This window comes from Parasteatoda tepidariorum, chromosome 3 (assembly GCF_043381705.1).
Source record: "Parasteatoda tepidariorum isolate YZ-2023 chromosome 3, CAS_Ptep_4.0, whole genome shotgun sequence".
Taxonomy (NCBI): domain Eukaryota; kingdom Metazoa; phylum Arthropoda; class Arachnida; order Araneae; family Theridiidae; genus Parasteatoda; species Parasteatoda tepidariorum.
The window spans coordinates 44,012,501-44,032,122 of NC_092206.1; the positions used below are offsets into that span (position 1 = coordinate 44,012,501).

The following is a 19,622-nucleotide window of genomic DNA, read 5'->3' on the forward strand; positions in this document are numbered from 1 at the left end:
TTTTTATTTTATACTGAGCTACAAATAATACATTTTTTTAGATTGATAAAGTTTTTAAAAGTTGAACTTTTCTTTTAAATATTTTCAAATGTTTCTATTTTCATTTATAATGTAGAAAAAATCTGTGAAGCAACATTACCTCAAATTTCCACAAAAAATGAACGGGGTGATAACTCGTAATATGTAGTGAACTGTCCATTCTTATTATTCTCAACAAACAAATAATACTTAACAAAAATAATAGCTTCATGAAATAAAATTTTTTTATCCAATGAAGTTAATGAAAGTTTGATAAAAAAAAGTTTTAAAAAAATATTAAAAGTAGGATAATAACTAATAATACATTTAAATTCCTTTTTACAATGCAGAACACCTAAACTAAATAAAGACTTAATGCTATTTTTTGGAGATTAAAAGACAACTAAATTGTTTTTTCTTTTGCAAAAATTAAATATATAGAATCCCAAGAATAATTATTATTTTACATGAAGTGCTTTCTTACAATAATTATTCACTTTTTCTTTCCTTATTCTATTTTTGTATTCCATATGTATAAATTAACATTTTGAAATTGTTCTTCTTATAATAACAATCTTTTATATAAAGCATACTTAAGAATTGGCAGAGCTCAAATCAAGCTCCGAAATCTGTCTCCTCGAGTTTTGATCCTGAGAAAAGTAGCACGAGTTTGTCCCTCTATTATATTGGGTCTCAAGGAAAAAGGGAAACATTAATAATTACAATTGGTCCATTAAATAGTTCGAGGAAATAATATGTCTGTCAAGGTTGATTTAAGGGTAAAATCCAAAATGTTAATTTATACATACTGAACCCAAAAATAGAATAAGAAAGAGGAAGTGAATAATTAATCGGGAGAAAGCGTTTAATATTGAATAATGACTTAAGACGGAGAATTTAGATAAAGAAATAACATAAAAAGATTCCTTTTTATGCATCGCATAATGAAACATAATAAAACAAAAATATCTTAACTTGAAAAGTCGTAAAATTATTTGATTAGGAATTAGCAATATGCATTCATTACATTCTATTATAGGTTTTTACAATCAAAACCTCTGGGGGTACTGGATTGGAGATCGATCGTTCTCTGATTCAGGTCAAAATTACGATCTGTGGATGAATGAATGGATGTATGAATGGGTCCGCTCTATAAAAGGGTGCGACGTATGGTGCAGCAAAAGTCGAATTCTTGGCCATAGATGGCGCCACTGGAAAACAAGAACAATCGCACCCCCTCTGCCTAAACAGGCATACGTCAAGAACATAGATTTTTACAAAGAAGTTATTAATTCATAATATATTACTAACAAAAAGACTGTCCTCAAATGGTGTACACAAATTATGGGCATAAAATATTTTTCTATTTACTGCTACCTATTCACTGCTTTTTCTATTCACTGAACTCGCTACCTCCATTCTTTACGCAGTGTTAGACGGGCGATGCAGTTCGGCCGGGTTAAGAAGTTAAAGAGTTATTGTCTCCTTAAATAGTGCTGGCTTAAATCTCAGATCATCAAAGGCATCTAAACTTACGAGCTAAACGTCTGAACTAACGAGCTAAAAGTTCCTCACGTAAGATTGAAAAAAAAATCACTAAAGTAATATTTATCAACACACCAAAATCAGGCACAAAGTTGAATGGCATATACAGACGTAGTAATTATGAATAATAAGCACTTTTCGCAAGTAAATCCAAAGCAGCTAAAAATTTGAAATAAGCTAACGTGTGTTATCTAGAAAAAAATTAGCAAAAAAATTTTCTACTAAATAAAGGTTAACTGTGTTATTCACTATTATCTGGCACAATGCTGTTTCTCAAGGCAAACTCATGATATTAATAATTTACCATATTCAAGCTACTTTCTCTTATACGTATTTCTTCGAGGGGTCGCCAGAAAATTATTATAGAAATGCGCAGTATTTGTGTCAATAATATTATGGCGACTTTGTACGGCATCCCGTAACGATTAAGTACTACATTTTCTCCATTAATTTAGATTATCAGTATATAGCTTTTTTATTTTTAGTTAATACCTAGCATTAAAAATAATTAAGCATCATTGATATCAATATTAGTTTACTGATTTTGAATGTTCTCTTATACGAATTAGTTCCATTTTTCGATTAGTTTTCCTATAGCCTATTTTTTACTTCAAATTGTAACTATTACATTTTATTACTTTCTCTTCAATGAATTAGTACTATTTTTCCCTTAATTTTTCTCTTCAGTTAAAACCCTATTTTTTTTCATTTAAATTACCGTTGATTTTAATTTTTTTAGTTACATAAGAACCCATTTCAAAAGCATAACTATAAACAAAATTAACATGTGGTTTCAGATAACCTTAAAAATATTAATCGGGTGACGTAGTCTGCTTATGCTAGCCCGATCACGTTGATCTTTCAGATAACCTGGCATAACTAATAAAAATATTGCAGAATCCTCAATTAACAACTTTTTCGATTAGAGCTAAAAGCTAACAAACACCACTGGTGTTATCTTTAAAATATTTGAGAAAACTGAATCGTCTCTGGCCTATTTTGAAACAATGGCTTCCGTTAAACCAATGAGAAAATTTATTTTCTTTAATGTCTCCGAATTTAAAAATTTTATTAAAAATCGAAAATTAACCGTTTACCCACAATNAAGCAGAAAACGAAACTGGGCAGAAACAAGCAAGCGGGTATAACTATCAACTATAGTTCAAAATTTTCTAAGTCCATAAAAATGGAAAAAATACACTCTTACCTAAAACTTATAAAGAAGGGAAATAAATGATAAAAATTCAAAAACCGATAAGACCCTCTACTATAGTTGACTGACCCTCCTCTTAGAGTTGATAATTCCATCACCTGCCTCCCCCCTCCCCTTCCCCTTTTCAGCAGCAACCCAGTTTGCTGCTGCTTCTGATTTCGACTGTTGCTGAACTCCCACTATATTACTACTAATGTATTTTTGTACAACATGACACACAATGAATAAAAATTATAAGTCTTTTAAAAAATATTATAATTATAATATAATCATATTTGTAATATATCCACGTAATTTGATACTAAATTCATATTACATCAAGCACATAAACCTTTTTGTTATACTCTTTGGGCATATTTTCCTTCATTATCTAGTAGAACATAAAAATAGAAATTAGCACAAGCAGTTTTAATCAAAATAACGCTATGAACTAATGAACACAAAATACAGATAATTATAAAAGATTCTAAATTCAAATCATTTAATTTCATTGAAAAATTTTTAATTCAGGAATAGTAGCTAAATTTTAATACAATAATTTAATTGGTTTCAATCAATAGAAAATGTAAGTAATATGATTTCAAAATATTATAATTTTATTTAAGTTTTAAGTAAAATAGGGTGTTTCATTTTGGTCTTTGTTACTTGTTTACTTTATTTTTAGAACTGACTGAACCATTTTGTTTACTTTGTTTAGTTTACTTGAATAATGCATCATTGTTCAACCAAAAGAAGTGTATATTAGTATCTCAAATGTTTATGAACCAAGGTGTCAAAAAATTATTTCGTATTGCCTATTATTATTTTTGTTGTTAGTGCTAAATCCATAAGAAGATAATTTCTTGCACAAAAGTTCGAGACTTTAATTAGTTTTGATTCATATGTTTAATTTGACATGTATCGGACAATGTACTTTTTTTTTTATCAAAATAATATCTTTACATATTTTTTTTAAATTTCCAATGGCACATTTAAAGACAATTGAATGTCAAAAAGATAACAGTAAATCTATAAATGAAAGAAAGCAGTCCTGTAGGCAAGGTAGCCAGTGATTAGATGTCCTGAAACCCAGGAAGAGCAGGGCATCTAAACAGGTGAGATATCTTCATCTCTTCGTGGGGATCACAAAAGGTACAAAAAGGATTAGGAACCACGTTGATGCAACATAGATGTTTATTCAGGCCATCATGTCCAGATTCATGGCGTCAGGTTTCGTCCTAGGCAACTGAGGGACATAATGAATATGTTTAAGCTATGGTTTATTAGAATAGCAATTTTTGAGTTCTTCGTGGAAGGAGTCCATGGAGATGTTCTTTATTAAACATTTGTAATTATTAAAAGGAAGTCTGGAATTAGATGGAAAATGGAAAAATGAGAAAAAAGGCCCTTTCTTTTGCCTGGAAAGTGACTGCCTCAATTCTCTGAATACCATAGAACTACTGTCTTCTTATTACTGACAAACCAGTTGAGGAGATTTAAACAGTTATCCTTAAATAAGGATTAGCAAAAATAAAACGCTTGAATTATGTTAAACAATTCAATTGCACATTTTAAAGTGTTAATCAGTCATGACAAATACAATTCGTCATTCATCAAAATCTCGTCATTACTATTTGAGAACAGATATTTACTTATTTTCCCCATATGAAAACACGCAAATAACATCTGAACGATAGGTAGTTATTGGGAGCGATTCTTATCAATAAATATTGTCAGATTTACATTGTTTTTCAATACATATCTTTTTTTAACATACACTTTATTATTTGTTTCAGTCTGTAAGGAAAAAAATTAGGAATCAATCATTAGTTATACCATGATATCATTGAAATTTTAATCAATTGAGACATTACTTCTATTATTTAATTCCATATTATAAAAATTAATTTGTCCATAATATAATTATTCATCATTAAACGTTATTGTTTAGTTCAACCTTCAATGAAACAAAGATTAGAGTTAATTTTGTTTTAGTCTCATAGTTTCTTTATGAAAAGAGGAGTACTTTTTAATCGCCAGGAGCTGTTGGGAAGAGTTTTATTGACTAATGTCACAAGAAAAACTTTGCAATACATATAATTAATCTACTCTTATATTCTAAATACCCTGTGTGGTATTTTGGTTTTTAAATACGACATGATATTTATTTTGCTGAATGCTACCAGGAATAATTAAAGTACCTAATTTTAACAAAATTACTCTGATAATATGACATCATGTTGATATAGTCATTTGATTATCCATCTTATTTCTTTAAACTGTATGGAATATATTGCAACTTTTAATTTATCAACTAAGTATCAACTAAACAGAAGTTATGGGTACTTTTTGCTTACGTGCAACAATCCGAAAAGTACGAAATCACATAGTGACCAAAATTAAAAATTATATTGAGTCTTCAACAATTCTTATAAGTTTTTCCCGTGTATTATCGTTTTTATGATACAAGTCTAAGAGGCCACACACTGTAAACTAGTACAACCTTTAATAATTTTATGGTTATTATTACTGGTATTTGGGTGATTCTCACGAAACATGACAATTCACTGTCCCTTGCTCCAAGATATATATAAATAGCATTAATAAATAGCATTGCTGTTAGCATTTTAAAATGACTCTGCACTAGCATTGATTGTTTTGCATACTTAAAAACTTTAATTGAATATCAAAATGTCATTTTCCTGACATGTCCCAAACAATATTTCCAATAATAACTAGCTTCAAAACTTCCCATACATTTTTCAAAATCTAATTTTTTTTATCTTATCCTATGTAAGCATTTCTAGACTGTACGCAGAGGGTATTGTTTACTAAAACTTCGTTTAAAATAATTTTTTCTGTCAATAATTTGTTTGTCCCATGAAAATCTGTCATTTTCCTGGTTACTTTTATTTCGTGATTTATAACCAAAATAGATAGCGCCAGAAATCAATATCTTATGTTAATAGATTGATTAGATACCCTCNATGCTGAGCCACCTCAGCTAGATTTGGCATGTGCCATTTTTAGCGGCAATCATTGGTCGATATCCTAGCGTTGCCATTCGGGGAATTGTAATGAGGCTTTTTTTTGTCGCCGTGTAAGAGAAATATATATATATAGATTTGTTGCCCTTCCTGAGGACTTTACGTTATTAGTTTAAGTAACACATGATTTTAGAAGCTCATCAATCCGAATAAAAATGAACTAGATTCAGTATTATTGCATCATTTGACATAATGCTATTGTTCGACATGAACTCTTGATTGAAAAAAAAAAGAAGAAGAAAACATAATCAACAGTTCTCTTGGGAAATAACTCCTTTCGGTTGGTCGTAGAAACCTAGTATCTGCAATATACTAGGCTCTTACTGTCCACCGAAACGGATATTAGCATATTTAGCACCTAATATAAAACACAAATTAAAGTAAATAACAGTAACCTATTACCAAAATTTATTAAGCACCATTATTGTCAATGAAAATATGGTGATTTCTTATATAAAGACAGATACGTACCTTTTGTCCATTGCTTCAGCTTCTTACCTTAAAATTTATTATTTTAATTTTAGTTTGTATTTAATACCAAAATAAATTAATTGTAATTTTTGAAATAATTTTATTATAACACTATTACTTTCATAATAAGTTTTGGTAAACTGAAATTTGCTTATTTCAAAATCCGTAAAAGATCGCCTAATTAATACTGACGCCAGTGATGACCTGTTAAATGTTTCCCTTGATACAGCTGGTGTCGACGTAAAGATACTGGTGTGATGAGGACCTATTATACCAATATATATATTTTTTAATTTCCAATGAGCTGCACAATCGGTCTTGCGGATAAGCAGACCTAGTGCGTTCTCCAGAGGTGGTATCCACTCTTTCAGGACCACCATAATGGGTGAGATACCGTTGGTTATGTTACTTTGGATGTCTAGCTTCTGCCACACTAGATGGCAGCACCGAGACTCTATTTGGATGCTAAAGTGCACTAGGAATTTAATTTTGCCGGAAATGCCAGGAGCCAATAAGGCACTCCAGGGATCTTTTACATGCCGCATAATCATACCACATGGCCGTTGAGGATTTTCTTCATCCCGAAAATCCGGTGTCTGGGCTGGGGATCGAACCCGCAGACTTGGACTCAGAAGGCCGACGATAAACCAACTGCGCCACCCAGCCACTTATACCAATATAGGTGCTTAAAATAGGTACTGCTGCATAATAGGTGTTTTGACATCTCCATACTACACATTCATGACACTAAATAAGCAAACTTTATTTTCTGTTATTTGTTGTATGAGAAAAAATAACCATTCTGAATAACCCACATTTGCCCTACACAGAAAGGAAAACCTTGAAAACTTCTCATGGTTAGCTTGATGATAAGGGGATTCTAACCCATGATCCGTCTACCACTGAGAGTATTTTTCGTTCGTCAGCACTGTGCTTGATGCGATACAGGAGCAGAATTAGAATGGACCAATCATTGCCGGGATTCAAACTTGGGTTACTTTATTGGAAGGTATAATCCGCTGAGCCAAAAAGGCTCTATAGCATAATTATTTTTTTATATTTTTTATAACCGTCGTCGAACAGCCGACCCAATTTTGAGTTTACGACTACTAATGTTCAACTTCGCAACCTTGTAATTTGAACCTAATACGTCAACACTATGGTCGGTGTGAGCTGGGTGCGGAATTTATTAATTAATTGAAAATATTTATTAATTTAAAGTATACAAGCTTATTTATTTTAAAAATTTTATGCCATCTTATCAGTTTTATGCCATTTTATTGATTTAAACTAGTAATATTAATTCAAATATTCTTGACTTTAAAACTTTTTTTGCTATTGTTCTGAAATTCAAATTTTAGAATGAAAGAAAATTTTTTAGTCCCCGATCCCCTAAGAATCATTCAAAAATTTCAATTAGATTTCTTGGTTGAGACTTATTATAAATGGAATATATTTTCATAAATTTAGCATTATAGCCATTAATATTTTAAACTGTAGATAATTTTTTTACTTTCTATATTTAAAAAATATCATCAATGTTTTCGAGGTTGCAGCATCATTTAATCAAGTAGGTGTTCTTTCACATTTTTAATAACTAATTGTTTTTATGCATTATGTCAAGTAGTCTCAATAATTAACTTATGTTTGACTTGTGAGAGTTACTTGTCCAAATTAATATTTTTAAAGTTCTCTGTAACCACGTAATAATTTTGCTTGTAGTTAATACCTTTTAAACGCGTTTCGATAAAACTGAATTATAAAAAACAAACAGTAATTCAAGTAAAAAAACAGTTATTTTTTACTTAGCAAAAGTAATTAAGACAGTGTATTTAGTTAGCCGTAAAGAAATCGCTATGCTATTATTGAACCCAATAATGCTTCATTAATTTTAGTATTAAGAACCAAATGAAAAAATTGCTTTCGATAGTGATTAACTTTTACAACCATAAGTTTTCAGAGAGAAACAGCATCATGCCAAATGATGCTGAATACTGTTAATCTTTAAATTGATAGGATGAATTTCATTTCTAAGAGCGTGTTTTACTTATTTTTATTATGTAAAGCGTTTAAGGAAAAGCAACAAACAATAATGCATTTTTACAAGAAATTAGAATCATTTACATGCATAAACAGTGCCGATTAGCATACTTTCCCAGTGTTGATAAATAATTATTTATTGATTATTGCTGATTTACTGTTCTATGAGGGAACACTCCGGTCATTTTATTAAAAATGCCTCGTCTGCACCTATTTACCATAATTCATATATTTGGAGTTTATATAATGAGCCAGATCTTATACTAACAATTCTTTTTTTTCAGCCTAAATTCTTAAATCGAAGCTACATTTCAGCTTTAATATGTTTTCTCATCCTCAATATGGAACACGGGGTAGAATACAAGATAGAGAAACTGAATTGGACATGGCTGGTTTTCTTGAAGATATCGGCGTCGGAGAATTACCAAGTTTCGATTCTGATCCTGGTGATATGTTGGAATCAACTGCTCTTGGTAGTCATGTACGACAATCACCAAGAAGATCACCGGATTCTAAAATACCTAGATCTCCAATAAGAGCCGGATTTCTTGATGAAAGTTTCCATGAATTAATGGATGATATGGGTATCGATGAACTTCCAAGTTTTGAATCAGAAACTGGTACTAGGCAACCAACAGCATCCGCACGCGTTCCACGTCCTAAAGCAGGACCAACTATGAGAAGAACAGAACTGGATATGGACGATTTTCTAGATGAAATCGGTGTTGGTGATCTTCCAAGTTTCGACTCTGATACTAGCGGTAGAAGATTAGATTCAAGAGCTCCCGGTATGGGTGCTCAACGAACAAGGGCTCCCGTTTTTCAAACTCCGACAACTTCGCGAAGAATTCCCATGGATGCATTTTTAGAATCTCCGACGGGAGCCGAAATTGAATATGCTGCCATGCAACCAAGACGTTGGGAAGATTGGCCAGAAAAACTTAAAGAAACCGAAGAATTTCTTAGCGAAACAGCGGAAATGCTTGAAAGGTATCAAACAGAGTATGATCAGTGGCTAGCACAGCGATCACCTCAAGTCTCTCCGAGAACTACTCCACAAAGACATCAGATTCCTCATGATCAACAGGATATTGAAACATTACTCAGAGAAACGAAAGAGATGCTTGAACGTTATGATGACGAACGTGGTGTGCCCCGAACGCAAATCTCTCCAAGGACTCAAATGCTAGCAAAGATGTACCCATCTCTAGATCCTCGGAAAAGCCCTTCAGCTAGACCGGAAATACTTCCCTATCCAGAACTTCCAGTGAGACCTGCTTCCCCAAGAAGACCTCCCTCTCCAACACCTCCAATGAGACCTGCTTCCCCAAGAAGACCTCCCTCTCGAACAGCCCCAGTGAGACCTGCTTCTCCAGGAAGAACTCACACTCGAACACCTTCAACGAAATCTCCAAGAATACCACAAGTTTCTTCTCCGAAAAAACGAGTGGTTGGTCCTTCCCCTAGGACGCCAATAACTTCAACTCCTTATTCACGACCACCAAGACAACCTGTAAGAACAGTACATCAGCCATATGAACCGGAGCCCGGAGATCTGATTGATCTCTATCCCAGAGCTTATGCTGATTATTATGACTTTGTAAGTGGGCAGACAAGACAATCCGATGATGACTTGATCTTTTTTCCCGAACATGATTGGACCGCATCAGAAATGGTATTTTCTTTTTACACTAAATGATAAAAATAAGCTCAATGAATAAGAATTAAACAGCAAGTCAGTTATAAATTGTAACAGGGAGGAGATAGGTAAAATACGAATATTTTAAAGAGGAAATTCAGTTATCTGATTATCTTTGGCAATAATATTCATGATTTTAGTAGTAAAAGCTAATTATTTCCACAAGGTCTGCAAAAGGTACAATTTAGGAAACCAATTGCATATCTCGTACTACCACCAGTTGTACTGATCTGGAAAATTTGAGCAAAAATGAATAAGCAAATAACTAAACAGACCCATATCAAATGTTTACTAAGTGTGAAATACAGTACTATATTGTCTGAATTGTAACGAACTCAGTAAATGGAATTATAATTCAAGACATGGTCGTAAAGCATAACAGTTTTTTGCTAGAAAGCCCCCGAAGCATGACTTTTACTTGAAAATCAAAACAGAATTAATTATACGACAATCATTAATTTTCCAATTAATCAATATATTTAATATTTGATAGGTGAAAAGCTGTGTTATGTTTTAAGTGCAACATACAAAACTTTTTATTTTTGACTCCAGACCGACGCATATATCTTGAAGCCAATTTACACATAACACAATATTTTCAACTGATACAGTCTACCATACAAACCAAACTTTTTGTCAGGGTTAACTTCAATTATCACATCAGCCAGTAACAAAGTGGGTACTTGGTTTAATATACATCTGACCAGTTTCAATTACTTGTATTAAGGAGCTCTTTTATTTAATTTTAGCTTATTGTTTTCTATTTTTTGAACTGAATTTGTGGATTTTGGATTTAATTTCAGTTTTTTCTAACTTTATATTCATCTGCAGCTCTTTAACCTTTTCTGAGCTGAGTTTAAGATGATTTGATAGTTCCAGTTGATTTTCATAAGGGCTACTTGCTGAAACTTTAACTCTTTGTGATTTTGAAACAATTTCCTTCCACTTAGGATTTGAAATCTTGGAAATTGTTTCAAATGAAACCTGAAGTTTAAAAGAAAGCATTGAAGCATATTGTTTGCTTAATTGCTTAGTGAGAATCTCTTGGATCTAATTGATTCGTTCCCATAATTAGATTTTTTGCAGGCGAAAAGTCAGTTTCATAAAAAACTAATGGCTTTGTGGGCAACATGCCAGATAACTTAAAACTTTGAACAAAATATTCAACTGTCGTTGCCTTATTGTAAGCCTTGGTCACCATATTAGAAACTTAGTATTGTGTCAGGCCACAATATCAGGCCATGGTATCAGGCCAAGATAACTGCGTAACTATTTTTCATCTGCTTCAATGAAGTACAGTTTAAATGGCTTGAATGTGTTATACAGTGGTTAAAAAAGATGCATTGCGTGTCCTGGTTACTGTAACATACACAAACAGGTAGACAGACTCACATTCCATTAAATGAGTAATGAAAAGTGCTGTATGATTTCATATTTTACAGACATGTGCAACTGGCATGAGTTTATTTTTCCAGCTAGTTAAATTATGTGTAAAAAACTAACTAATTCTAGAAGCTATTGAACTTATATGTTAGATATTGAGCCTGAAATGTAAAGCCAAAATCATATCTAAACGGTTTAAAAGTCAACAAAAGTTACAATTTTGGCAACTATATCTCTTTTTAAACAAAGCCTTATTCCTAGCCTCAAAGAAAAGTTAGCTAATAAGGAAAACAATAGAACATAATAAAATAAATTGTTAAACAATTATTTGATGCATTTCATAATGTGCTGTAGATGAAAAATTACAAAAGTACCTATTACCTATTATCTTAAAAGTACCTATTACAAAAGTATCTATTATCTTATCAGGTATTTAACCCTGCTTTAGGCATCATGCTTATTTCCTTTCGTGTAAAACAATTAGGGTTATATTTATAGAGGTTATATTTATAATGGATCTAAATTTAACGCAAACTTAGGAGAGCACACACCTATTGAAGCAGACTTTTTTAAAGTAAAATAAATATGAATTAAGAGAATAAAAAAGAATATGCTAACTTTCTTCAAGTTCTGATTTATACAAAAAGTTCAATAAGATAACGGTTTTATTAAATAAAATAGATTTTTTTTCCATCACTTCTTCGATACCACTTATTCATCCTCATCCATCAACATGACAATTTGCACCAAAAATTTGAGTATGCTTAGGCGGTATTTTACAGTATTTCTGGCTAAATATTTAGATGCACAGCCGTGTAAATATTGTTTAATATTTTGATAAATTCTTTTTTATATACGGATGCGTGATAATATAATTTTCAAGCCTATAATTTTTCACCTATAATGAGTTTACCATTAAAAAAATAAAAACATATATGTGTAGTTGAAATATTCAAACTCAGTTTCCAAACTCAATTCTTCAGATTCAAATGTGAGATTTAGCTCAAATATAACATATTATTCTTCTGAACGAATTGCAAAATTAAACGGTGTACAGAAAATGCAAATCTCTCAAGAATGATCTTATTATTATTGTTGAATATATTAATTTAAAGGCGAATAAGATAATCGAATAAAGACGAATTAAGGGAACTAAGTAGTTGAATAAAGACGAATAAAGGGGAACAAAGTAGTAGAATAAAGGCTACCAAACTAGTAAGTATAAAATATAGAAAAAAGAAATCGAATCACTAGAACAACATTCTTTTATATCTTCCTTTCGAAATCTTTCAGCTTTAAATTTTGCCACTTACAAGTATGCATTTCATTTAAAAATATTATATTATTTTATCATATAATTTGTTCTTTTGAAATTATATTTGCTTTAACAGTGTGATAAATAATATTCGTCTTCTTGCAGGAAACCGAAAAGGCTGTTAAATTACAGGAATATGAGGAAATGAGAAGAATACTTCAGCATGTTCTCCGAATCATTCACCCAGAAGTACATTACAGCAATATAGAGCCACCTCTTGTTCTTCTGAAAGCTTTGGTTAGAAGAATTCAAGAAATGATCGATAGTGGCAATTTGGTGAGTTTTACACTGGGATAAGTTGTTTTTTAAAGTTTACCAACGATGCTGTGCTAGAAGTTCGTTTGTAAAATGTTTTAAAAAACAGTTACGAAATAGTTTAAACTCAAAAGTTTAAAAATGCTGTGTTGTATCTACCAACAGAAAAACATTTAAGAAGTTTCCACACTAATGCTAGCATGCAAAAAAGCAACTCTATTTTTTTTCCCAGTAAGGCCAAATCCTAACAATTCCTGAGCTAAAGTTCCATTCATTTAATAAACTTAATTATTAATTACATCATGAGTAGATTGTTTTTTTTTTTTTAAATTAACTTATGAAACTCTTATTTTTTTTAAATTGATAAAATGCTTGGATACTTTCATCTTTTTAAGGATGCCAAGCATTAATGAAGGAAACTAACACTTTTCCTAGAATCTAAAGTAAATTACGATTCGATTTAAGCATTTTAACTCCCTCGATTATGTTGTTCTGAAACTTAGCTTTATGTTGGAAATAATACATATTTATATGCTTGTTATGCACCATTAATCTTTTTAAACTAACAGGAGAAAAAATATAGAGAAATGTTATTGTTTGCAATTACTGTCTACTTATATTTAAAAATAGATTTTTCTACTATTTGTTTATTGTAAAAAAAATAAAAGTTCATGAAACAGTAAGTTTTTATCTGGTTGCAAGTTTATACGTTAACGAAATCCTCCTTCAATTTATTTTTAAATGGTCTATCATTTTTGGGACGTTAACTGAGTGGACGGTTTTGAAACTAATGGTTCTGAAATAAATGATTTTGAAACCATTTGCAACTAGCATGGTGCTAAAACAGTAAAAAATTAATTTAGGTAACTGGGCATTGAAGATAATTTTTTCCTTAGATAACGGACATTTGAGAGTACATGATACAAATTTGGGAATGCAGGACACTCAAAACTCTTCATGTGTTGATGGGAAGGGAGGAAATATTTCCGTGTCGATTCGAGCCCCCATTTTGCCAATCCTAATACTGACCCAGCTGCAAGGAACTTAGTGGTTTGATTAGGTGGACTTAGTTGGTGCGATGAATGATTTTTCACCCAGTCAATAGTTTGAATACCATCTTATTTATGGTTTTTGACAGTTATGTTTGAATATATGAAAAAAAATGGCAATTGAATACATTTTTTTTAACCACTTTCTTCGTTAAATATTCTAACAGTGTATTCCTTTTTAGCTCCAAGATCTGACAACTAAAAAACAAGCGAAAACTGCCCAGATGAACAACTTGAGAAAACAAATTCAACTTATGGAGTCAAATCTGCAGGAAGCATCTCGTTATTTACGCGACATCACAGACCTTTGGAACCAAAAGAAGGGAGAATATCGCAACCGTGTTCATCAACTTGAACAACAGCAAGGTCGTTGATGTACAACCCTCCAAAGAGCAGATCCTTAAAAACAATCTCTCAAGATTAGAACTCACTCAGAAAGAAAGAAAAAGAAGAAAGAAAACATAAGATAATCAAGACAATCTATCTAAAGGAAAAAAACTCGATTTCTTTTTTTCGGTACTTACTCAATTTTGATAAAGTAATCAGTCTCTAATTTAAACAAAAAATTGTTGGCTTTTATTTTCCTATTAGTTGCCCCCTCCAATAAATTCCCGTTAATTTGAAAAATCAATTAAAGCTAAGTAAATGTATATGGTTTAATGTGTTCTGCTTAAGAAACTAAGTTTCTCACAATAATACTCGTACTTCAAAATTAGTAAAAAAATTTAGCAGAGCTTGTTCACAGACAACTTTCCGTCGTTTCTGTAAATGGAGACGACGACGATCTGTAGTTGGTAAGGTACCAGACCTCTTAATCTGTGCTATGCNATAATAATGTATTTTTGCAATTACTTTTTTCACAGGGGGGTGGTCCGTGACTTCTTAAAATTTTTTAAAAGGGGTCCATTACATCAAAAAGGTTAAGGAACACTGCTCTAGGGCGACTGGTACTGTTGGCGTAGATAAATGAAGGAGGTTAAGGCAGTTGGTAACTGAATAGCTTACTGCAAAAGCAGTTCAAATCATGGTTAAGTGAAATATAACAATTGATAGAATATATAAACTTAATAGGCATGAATAATTGAATGATTTAGTAATGATATATTAAAACTTAATAATACAGATACATTTGAATGAAATTATCGGGGGATCTGTAAATGGCCGTCACTTTGCACTGTTTTATAGTTTTTCCCCAGTTGACAGCGCCATCAGTTGACTAATTTTTTTAAAGTATGAAGCCTAGTTGGATGACAAACTGGGTTTTCTAAGCAGAAAAACAGCAAACCATTTATTTCTACCTCTTTCCGTTTTTCTTTTATCGAATTTTCAAATCGTTGGTCATATTTCGGTCATCCAGTGCACCATTGTTTTAATCAAGTACTGATTTCAAATTTTAAAAATTTATTTTGAGTTACTATGATTATAATCTAAAATAATAAATTTCAAGCTTTTTAAAGTTCTTCGCTTACCTCCAGATCTGTAAACCATCAAATTTCTAGGGACCCTTTCAAATTTTACAAATAATTCTCCCCCCCCCCAAGAATTGGCCACTAGAATTATCAGCTGACGAAAATTGAGGTTTTATTCTTCTAATTAAGATTAATAACTTCTGAAAATACCTAAGTTCTCTCAAGTTATAAATCATTCAAAAAATGATTAGTTTCATTGGTCATAAACAGAATGTTTATTCGGTTCAAGATTTTGGTATTGCGGAACAATTTTAAGTCTACAGTTCTTCGATTTCTAAATCAGACCCAGGGTTACCTTTTTATCTATAATTTAATAAAAATATGTATAAAGATTTTCTTTATACTTATAAAAGCAACCACCTTGACTTAGTATTTTTGGTTAAGTTTTCATTCGGTAAGTGGAAAGTATTTCGTTTGGTGATATTTTTTTCCAATGCCCACCCGATTGATACTCGTCATTCAGGTATTAGTTGGGTAGATTTGTTGATCACTCTTTCAGGGGAACCAAATTAGGTGGTCCAACATTGCTCCCACATCCTATAGTTGATGTTAGCGTCGTTCGTAGAGATAAGTTGCCAAATCTTGTAGCTCTCCATTATTAAATAGCTTTTTCTTCGAAATGGATGATAAGTCAGCCTCTCTAATTCATGGGCTTTAGGATAATCCTCAAAGAAAAGCGTGTTTGGGTGCATCGATTTACATTGTTTTTTTTTTCGATTACAGCTTTTTTTAATACTTAATACTTGAACAAATTCATTACAAAATATTAAATTTATTATTACTGTTATTTAAAGTAAAAACTATCATTCATTACTAGATAGAAATAGTTTATACAAATTTTTTTTTTTTATAAAATAAAAATACAAGCAAATTGGAGAAGAATCAGTAAATTAATATTTGCACTAGATTTAATCTCATCTAAAATTGATCCTGGTTTTGGGCAGTTTATCAATTTCAGTCTTTTTGGAAGAATTTTTAAAGGATTTGGAATAGCATCAGGTCTTAATTCTTTGTTAACATCTTTTCTGTTTACTTTAAGGTGAGATTCTTCAAAATAAATCTTAAAAAAAAATTGAAATACTTTTTTTTTATATTTTCATGCTTAAATTAAATCACATTAAAAGATCTTAAGATTAAACATACTCCCATTACGTTTTCTACAACAACAAAAAACGAATTATTTCAGCAATTTAACACAAGATTTTAAAGAAAAAGAAAATATCATTTATAGATCCAAAAAGGCATGAAAATTAGCATATTAAATAGATTTCTTTTTATGAGTACAAAAAAAAAATCGTTTGAACTTTAAGCGATAGGTTACCTTAAGTAACTAAAACAAACTAACTATCTGACATATTAGTGAGTCAAAATGAAGTACAATTAGAATCAATATTTATTTTAATTTTTATATTAAATATTTATTTTAACCGAAAAAAAATACTTAAAAGCGAATACAAAGCTTGGCAATTCTAAGGTAAGTTTGGTGAGTACTTATTCGGCCAATCTCTTGCCTTTATTTATTTGGTTTGGTAAAATCCTAGAACAGCCCATCCCATAGCGAACATTTGAAATCTAGCCAAGTTGGCTATTATTAATTGTTTTTTACAAAAAGAAAATTAAATTATAACAAATTTATTAAAATATTGTCAATAAAATAAATAAAAAATAACTTACCTTTACTCTAATGGCTCATCTTTGGACACTCCGACAAACTTCATGCGCAACCACGTTCAATATAAACTTTCGACATCCCAACCGTCCACCCAATCCTTTTGCTCAATCAAACTCATTTGTTATCCACATTTCGCGCATTTTTACGTCTTCGAAATTAAATTTTGATTCATACAAATTCATCCATCAAATTCTTATATTTTGATGTATAGTAAGAAAAGAACAATTCGAGTAACCCAGAAAAGTTATTCGCTGATTTATTTTTAAAAGGAAAAGACAAAAACAAGCATTCAGAAACAAATTCTAACAAGTTATGGTCGTTTATATACTACAAATGAAGTAAATAAATTCAATAAATTATAAATAAATGAGTATTTACCTCACATAAGTTTGCTCCACTTCCAGGCTGTCATCCGCTGCAATTTATAACCCATTTCTTCTTTCTTTCGAGATATAATGGAAATCTTAACATTAGATTTCCTTTTTTAAAAAACTTTTTTCCCTATTCATCGCTGCACAATTACCCATATCAATAATTTTAATTATATCAATGGGCTTCAAACTGTCACGCTAGTGTTATCACTACCTAACTAGCGAACTTGTTTGCTCCATAATGGCGAACAGTTCAGTTCTCCTAATAGAGGATCTTTATTACTAAAAGATTCTCATTGCCCAATATGCCGCTGCGTCCTACAGCAACAATAAAAAGGTACGGTAATATCTCTGTGATTTACAGCTCTAAAATTCATTTTTACAGTAAAAATTATGGAATAAAGATAGAATAGTGCCAATTTCTTAAACCAAGTCAAAATTTCTTGATAAAATTTTCTAATCATTTATCATAAGTTCGTAAGATATGTTTCAGTGATAATTTTATTTACTCCAGTTTATTTCCTTCTGTCATATGACGAATTCTAGCAATAAACAGAACAAAGAAAAAATCTACAATGATTATGCATCGAGCAAGATTTATGGAGTAATTATAAGCAATAACGCTTTTCCAGATTCAGTTTTACTTCCGTCTGCTTAAAAAGATTATTGCTGCATGACTACCATATAAATATAATGTAAAATCCTAATATATCTTACACTCTTGTCAAGAGTTTCAAAAATATCGCTAACGCCAAAATGGCGCGTTTGCACTTGTCACACTTTTGCCAACGCCCAAATGATATTCTTACGATCGTCACCAAGAATTAAAGTAGGCAAAAATCTATATACTCGCGACTTGAAAATGATAAATTCATAATATTACATTAAAGTATAGACGTAGTGTGAAGGGGGCCCACTTTTTCTTTTTGAAAAGCCCATTTGTTTATTTAAAATTTTGTGTTTATATGCTCAGTTATTTTTTTATATATGTATATATTTATACATAAATGAATGTATGAAACTTAAAATAGACTAATAGTTTTTCAAAAACAAAAAGTTTAACTCCCTCACTCTACGCCTTGGCCAAGAACAAAAAGCAAGCAACCACAAAATCACACCATGAATTCAAAAATGCTAATGAAATATAGCTAAAATCTATAACCCGCCGAATTTTGCTAAGTCTACAAATACAGATTGCAAACTTTATCGTCCTCTCAAACATCACCATATCTACCGTTTAACGTATACTAATAAGCCAAATATGTATCGTATTCAACATTTAAATAAATTCAAAAACAAAAGAAAAAAGGTGAAAATATAAAAAAGATTAAAATAAATTGTAATTTATTAAATAAAATGTACTTTTATCTTCATTAACACACAACATCCTCAAAGAAGTAACATCTAATCTTTTATAGAACAAATAGCCAAATGGTTACAGGGAACTTCATTAACACGAAAAAAAGTCAACTTACTTATCAATCTATCTAGTATATTTGAGCTTTTCACCGCAGCGTGGCGCTGAAACTATTTGAGAGAGTGAGAGAAAGAGTTGCTATTTTACCACGTTTTGAAAAGAAAAAACGTTCGCCTTTTTATATTCTCAAGCATTAACCTGGAAACTATATATTTTTTGTGACTATAACTAAACATCTCCTTCAAATCTTTAACAAAAACTCAACAACAGCAGAGCATATTTTTTTAAAATCATTCATGTTTAATATTCATAAATTGGTTTGTCTTTCCGGTAAGCATCTTCTTAAAGTGCATTCAAAAAAGGTGTTTAAAATGTAAAAGATGTGCCCGATTGAATAACATTTTTCTTATCAAGTAGAAAAAAAATGGAGTCTGAAGAATTTTACTTCAGTAGTCTTTGGTTCTAATTGGGTATAATATGAAAAAAACACAACTACTTCGATTTAGTAGGAACAACATATGACGCAATGCTAAACGAATGGAATTTAGTTGTTGTTTATTTAGTTATTGTTATTAGTAGTTGTTGTTATTTGTTTTAGTTGTTGTTGTTTATTTAGTTGTATTTAGTTTCAATAACTTTTCTTTATAATGCAATAAAATCTGGCGAGCAGCTATTTAAA

At 31.0% G+C, this 19,622-nt stretch overlaps 1 protein-coding gene across 1 annotated transcript; it reads left to right on the top strand.

The window, feature by feature from the left end:
• The first annotated feature begins 3,228 nt into the window (after positions 1-3,228).
• LOC107448439 (uncharacterized) lies at positions 3,229-14,802 on the top strand. Its single transcript, XM_016063621.3, has 4 exons — positions 3,229-3,341; positions 8,598-9,988; positions 12,816-12,986; positions 14,197-14,802. Exons 2-4 carry the CDS (start codon positions 8,636-8,638, stop codon positions 14,386-14,388), a joined length of 1,716 nt encoding a protein of 571 aa, XP_015919107.2. The 5' UTR covers positions 3,229-3,341; positions 8,598-8,635; the 3' UTR covers positions 14,389-14,802.
• The last annotated feature ends 4,820 nt before the right edge of the window (positions 14,803-19,622 follow it).

What these genes read in the sequence shown, in the direction of transcription:
- LOC107448439 (XM_016063621.3), top strand. Translation starts at nt 8,636, where the DNA reads ATGTTTTCTCATCCTCAATATGGAACACGGGGTAGAATACAAGATAGA. An exon ending in ATTGGACCGCATCAGAAATG is followed by an intron (nt 9,989 to 12,815) that starts GTATTTTCTTTT and finishes GTCTTCTTGCAG; the next exon opens with GAAACCGAAAAGGCTGTTAA. An exon ending in TGATCGATAGTGGCAATTTG is followed by an intron (nt 12,987 to 14,196) that starts GTGAGTTTTACA and finishes ATTCCTTTTTAG; the next exon opens with CTCCAAGATCTGACAACTAA.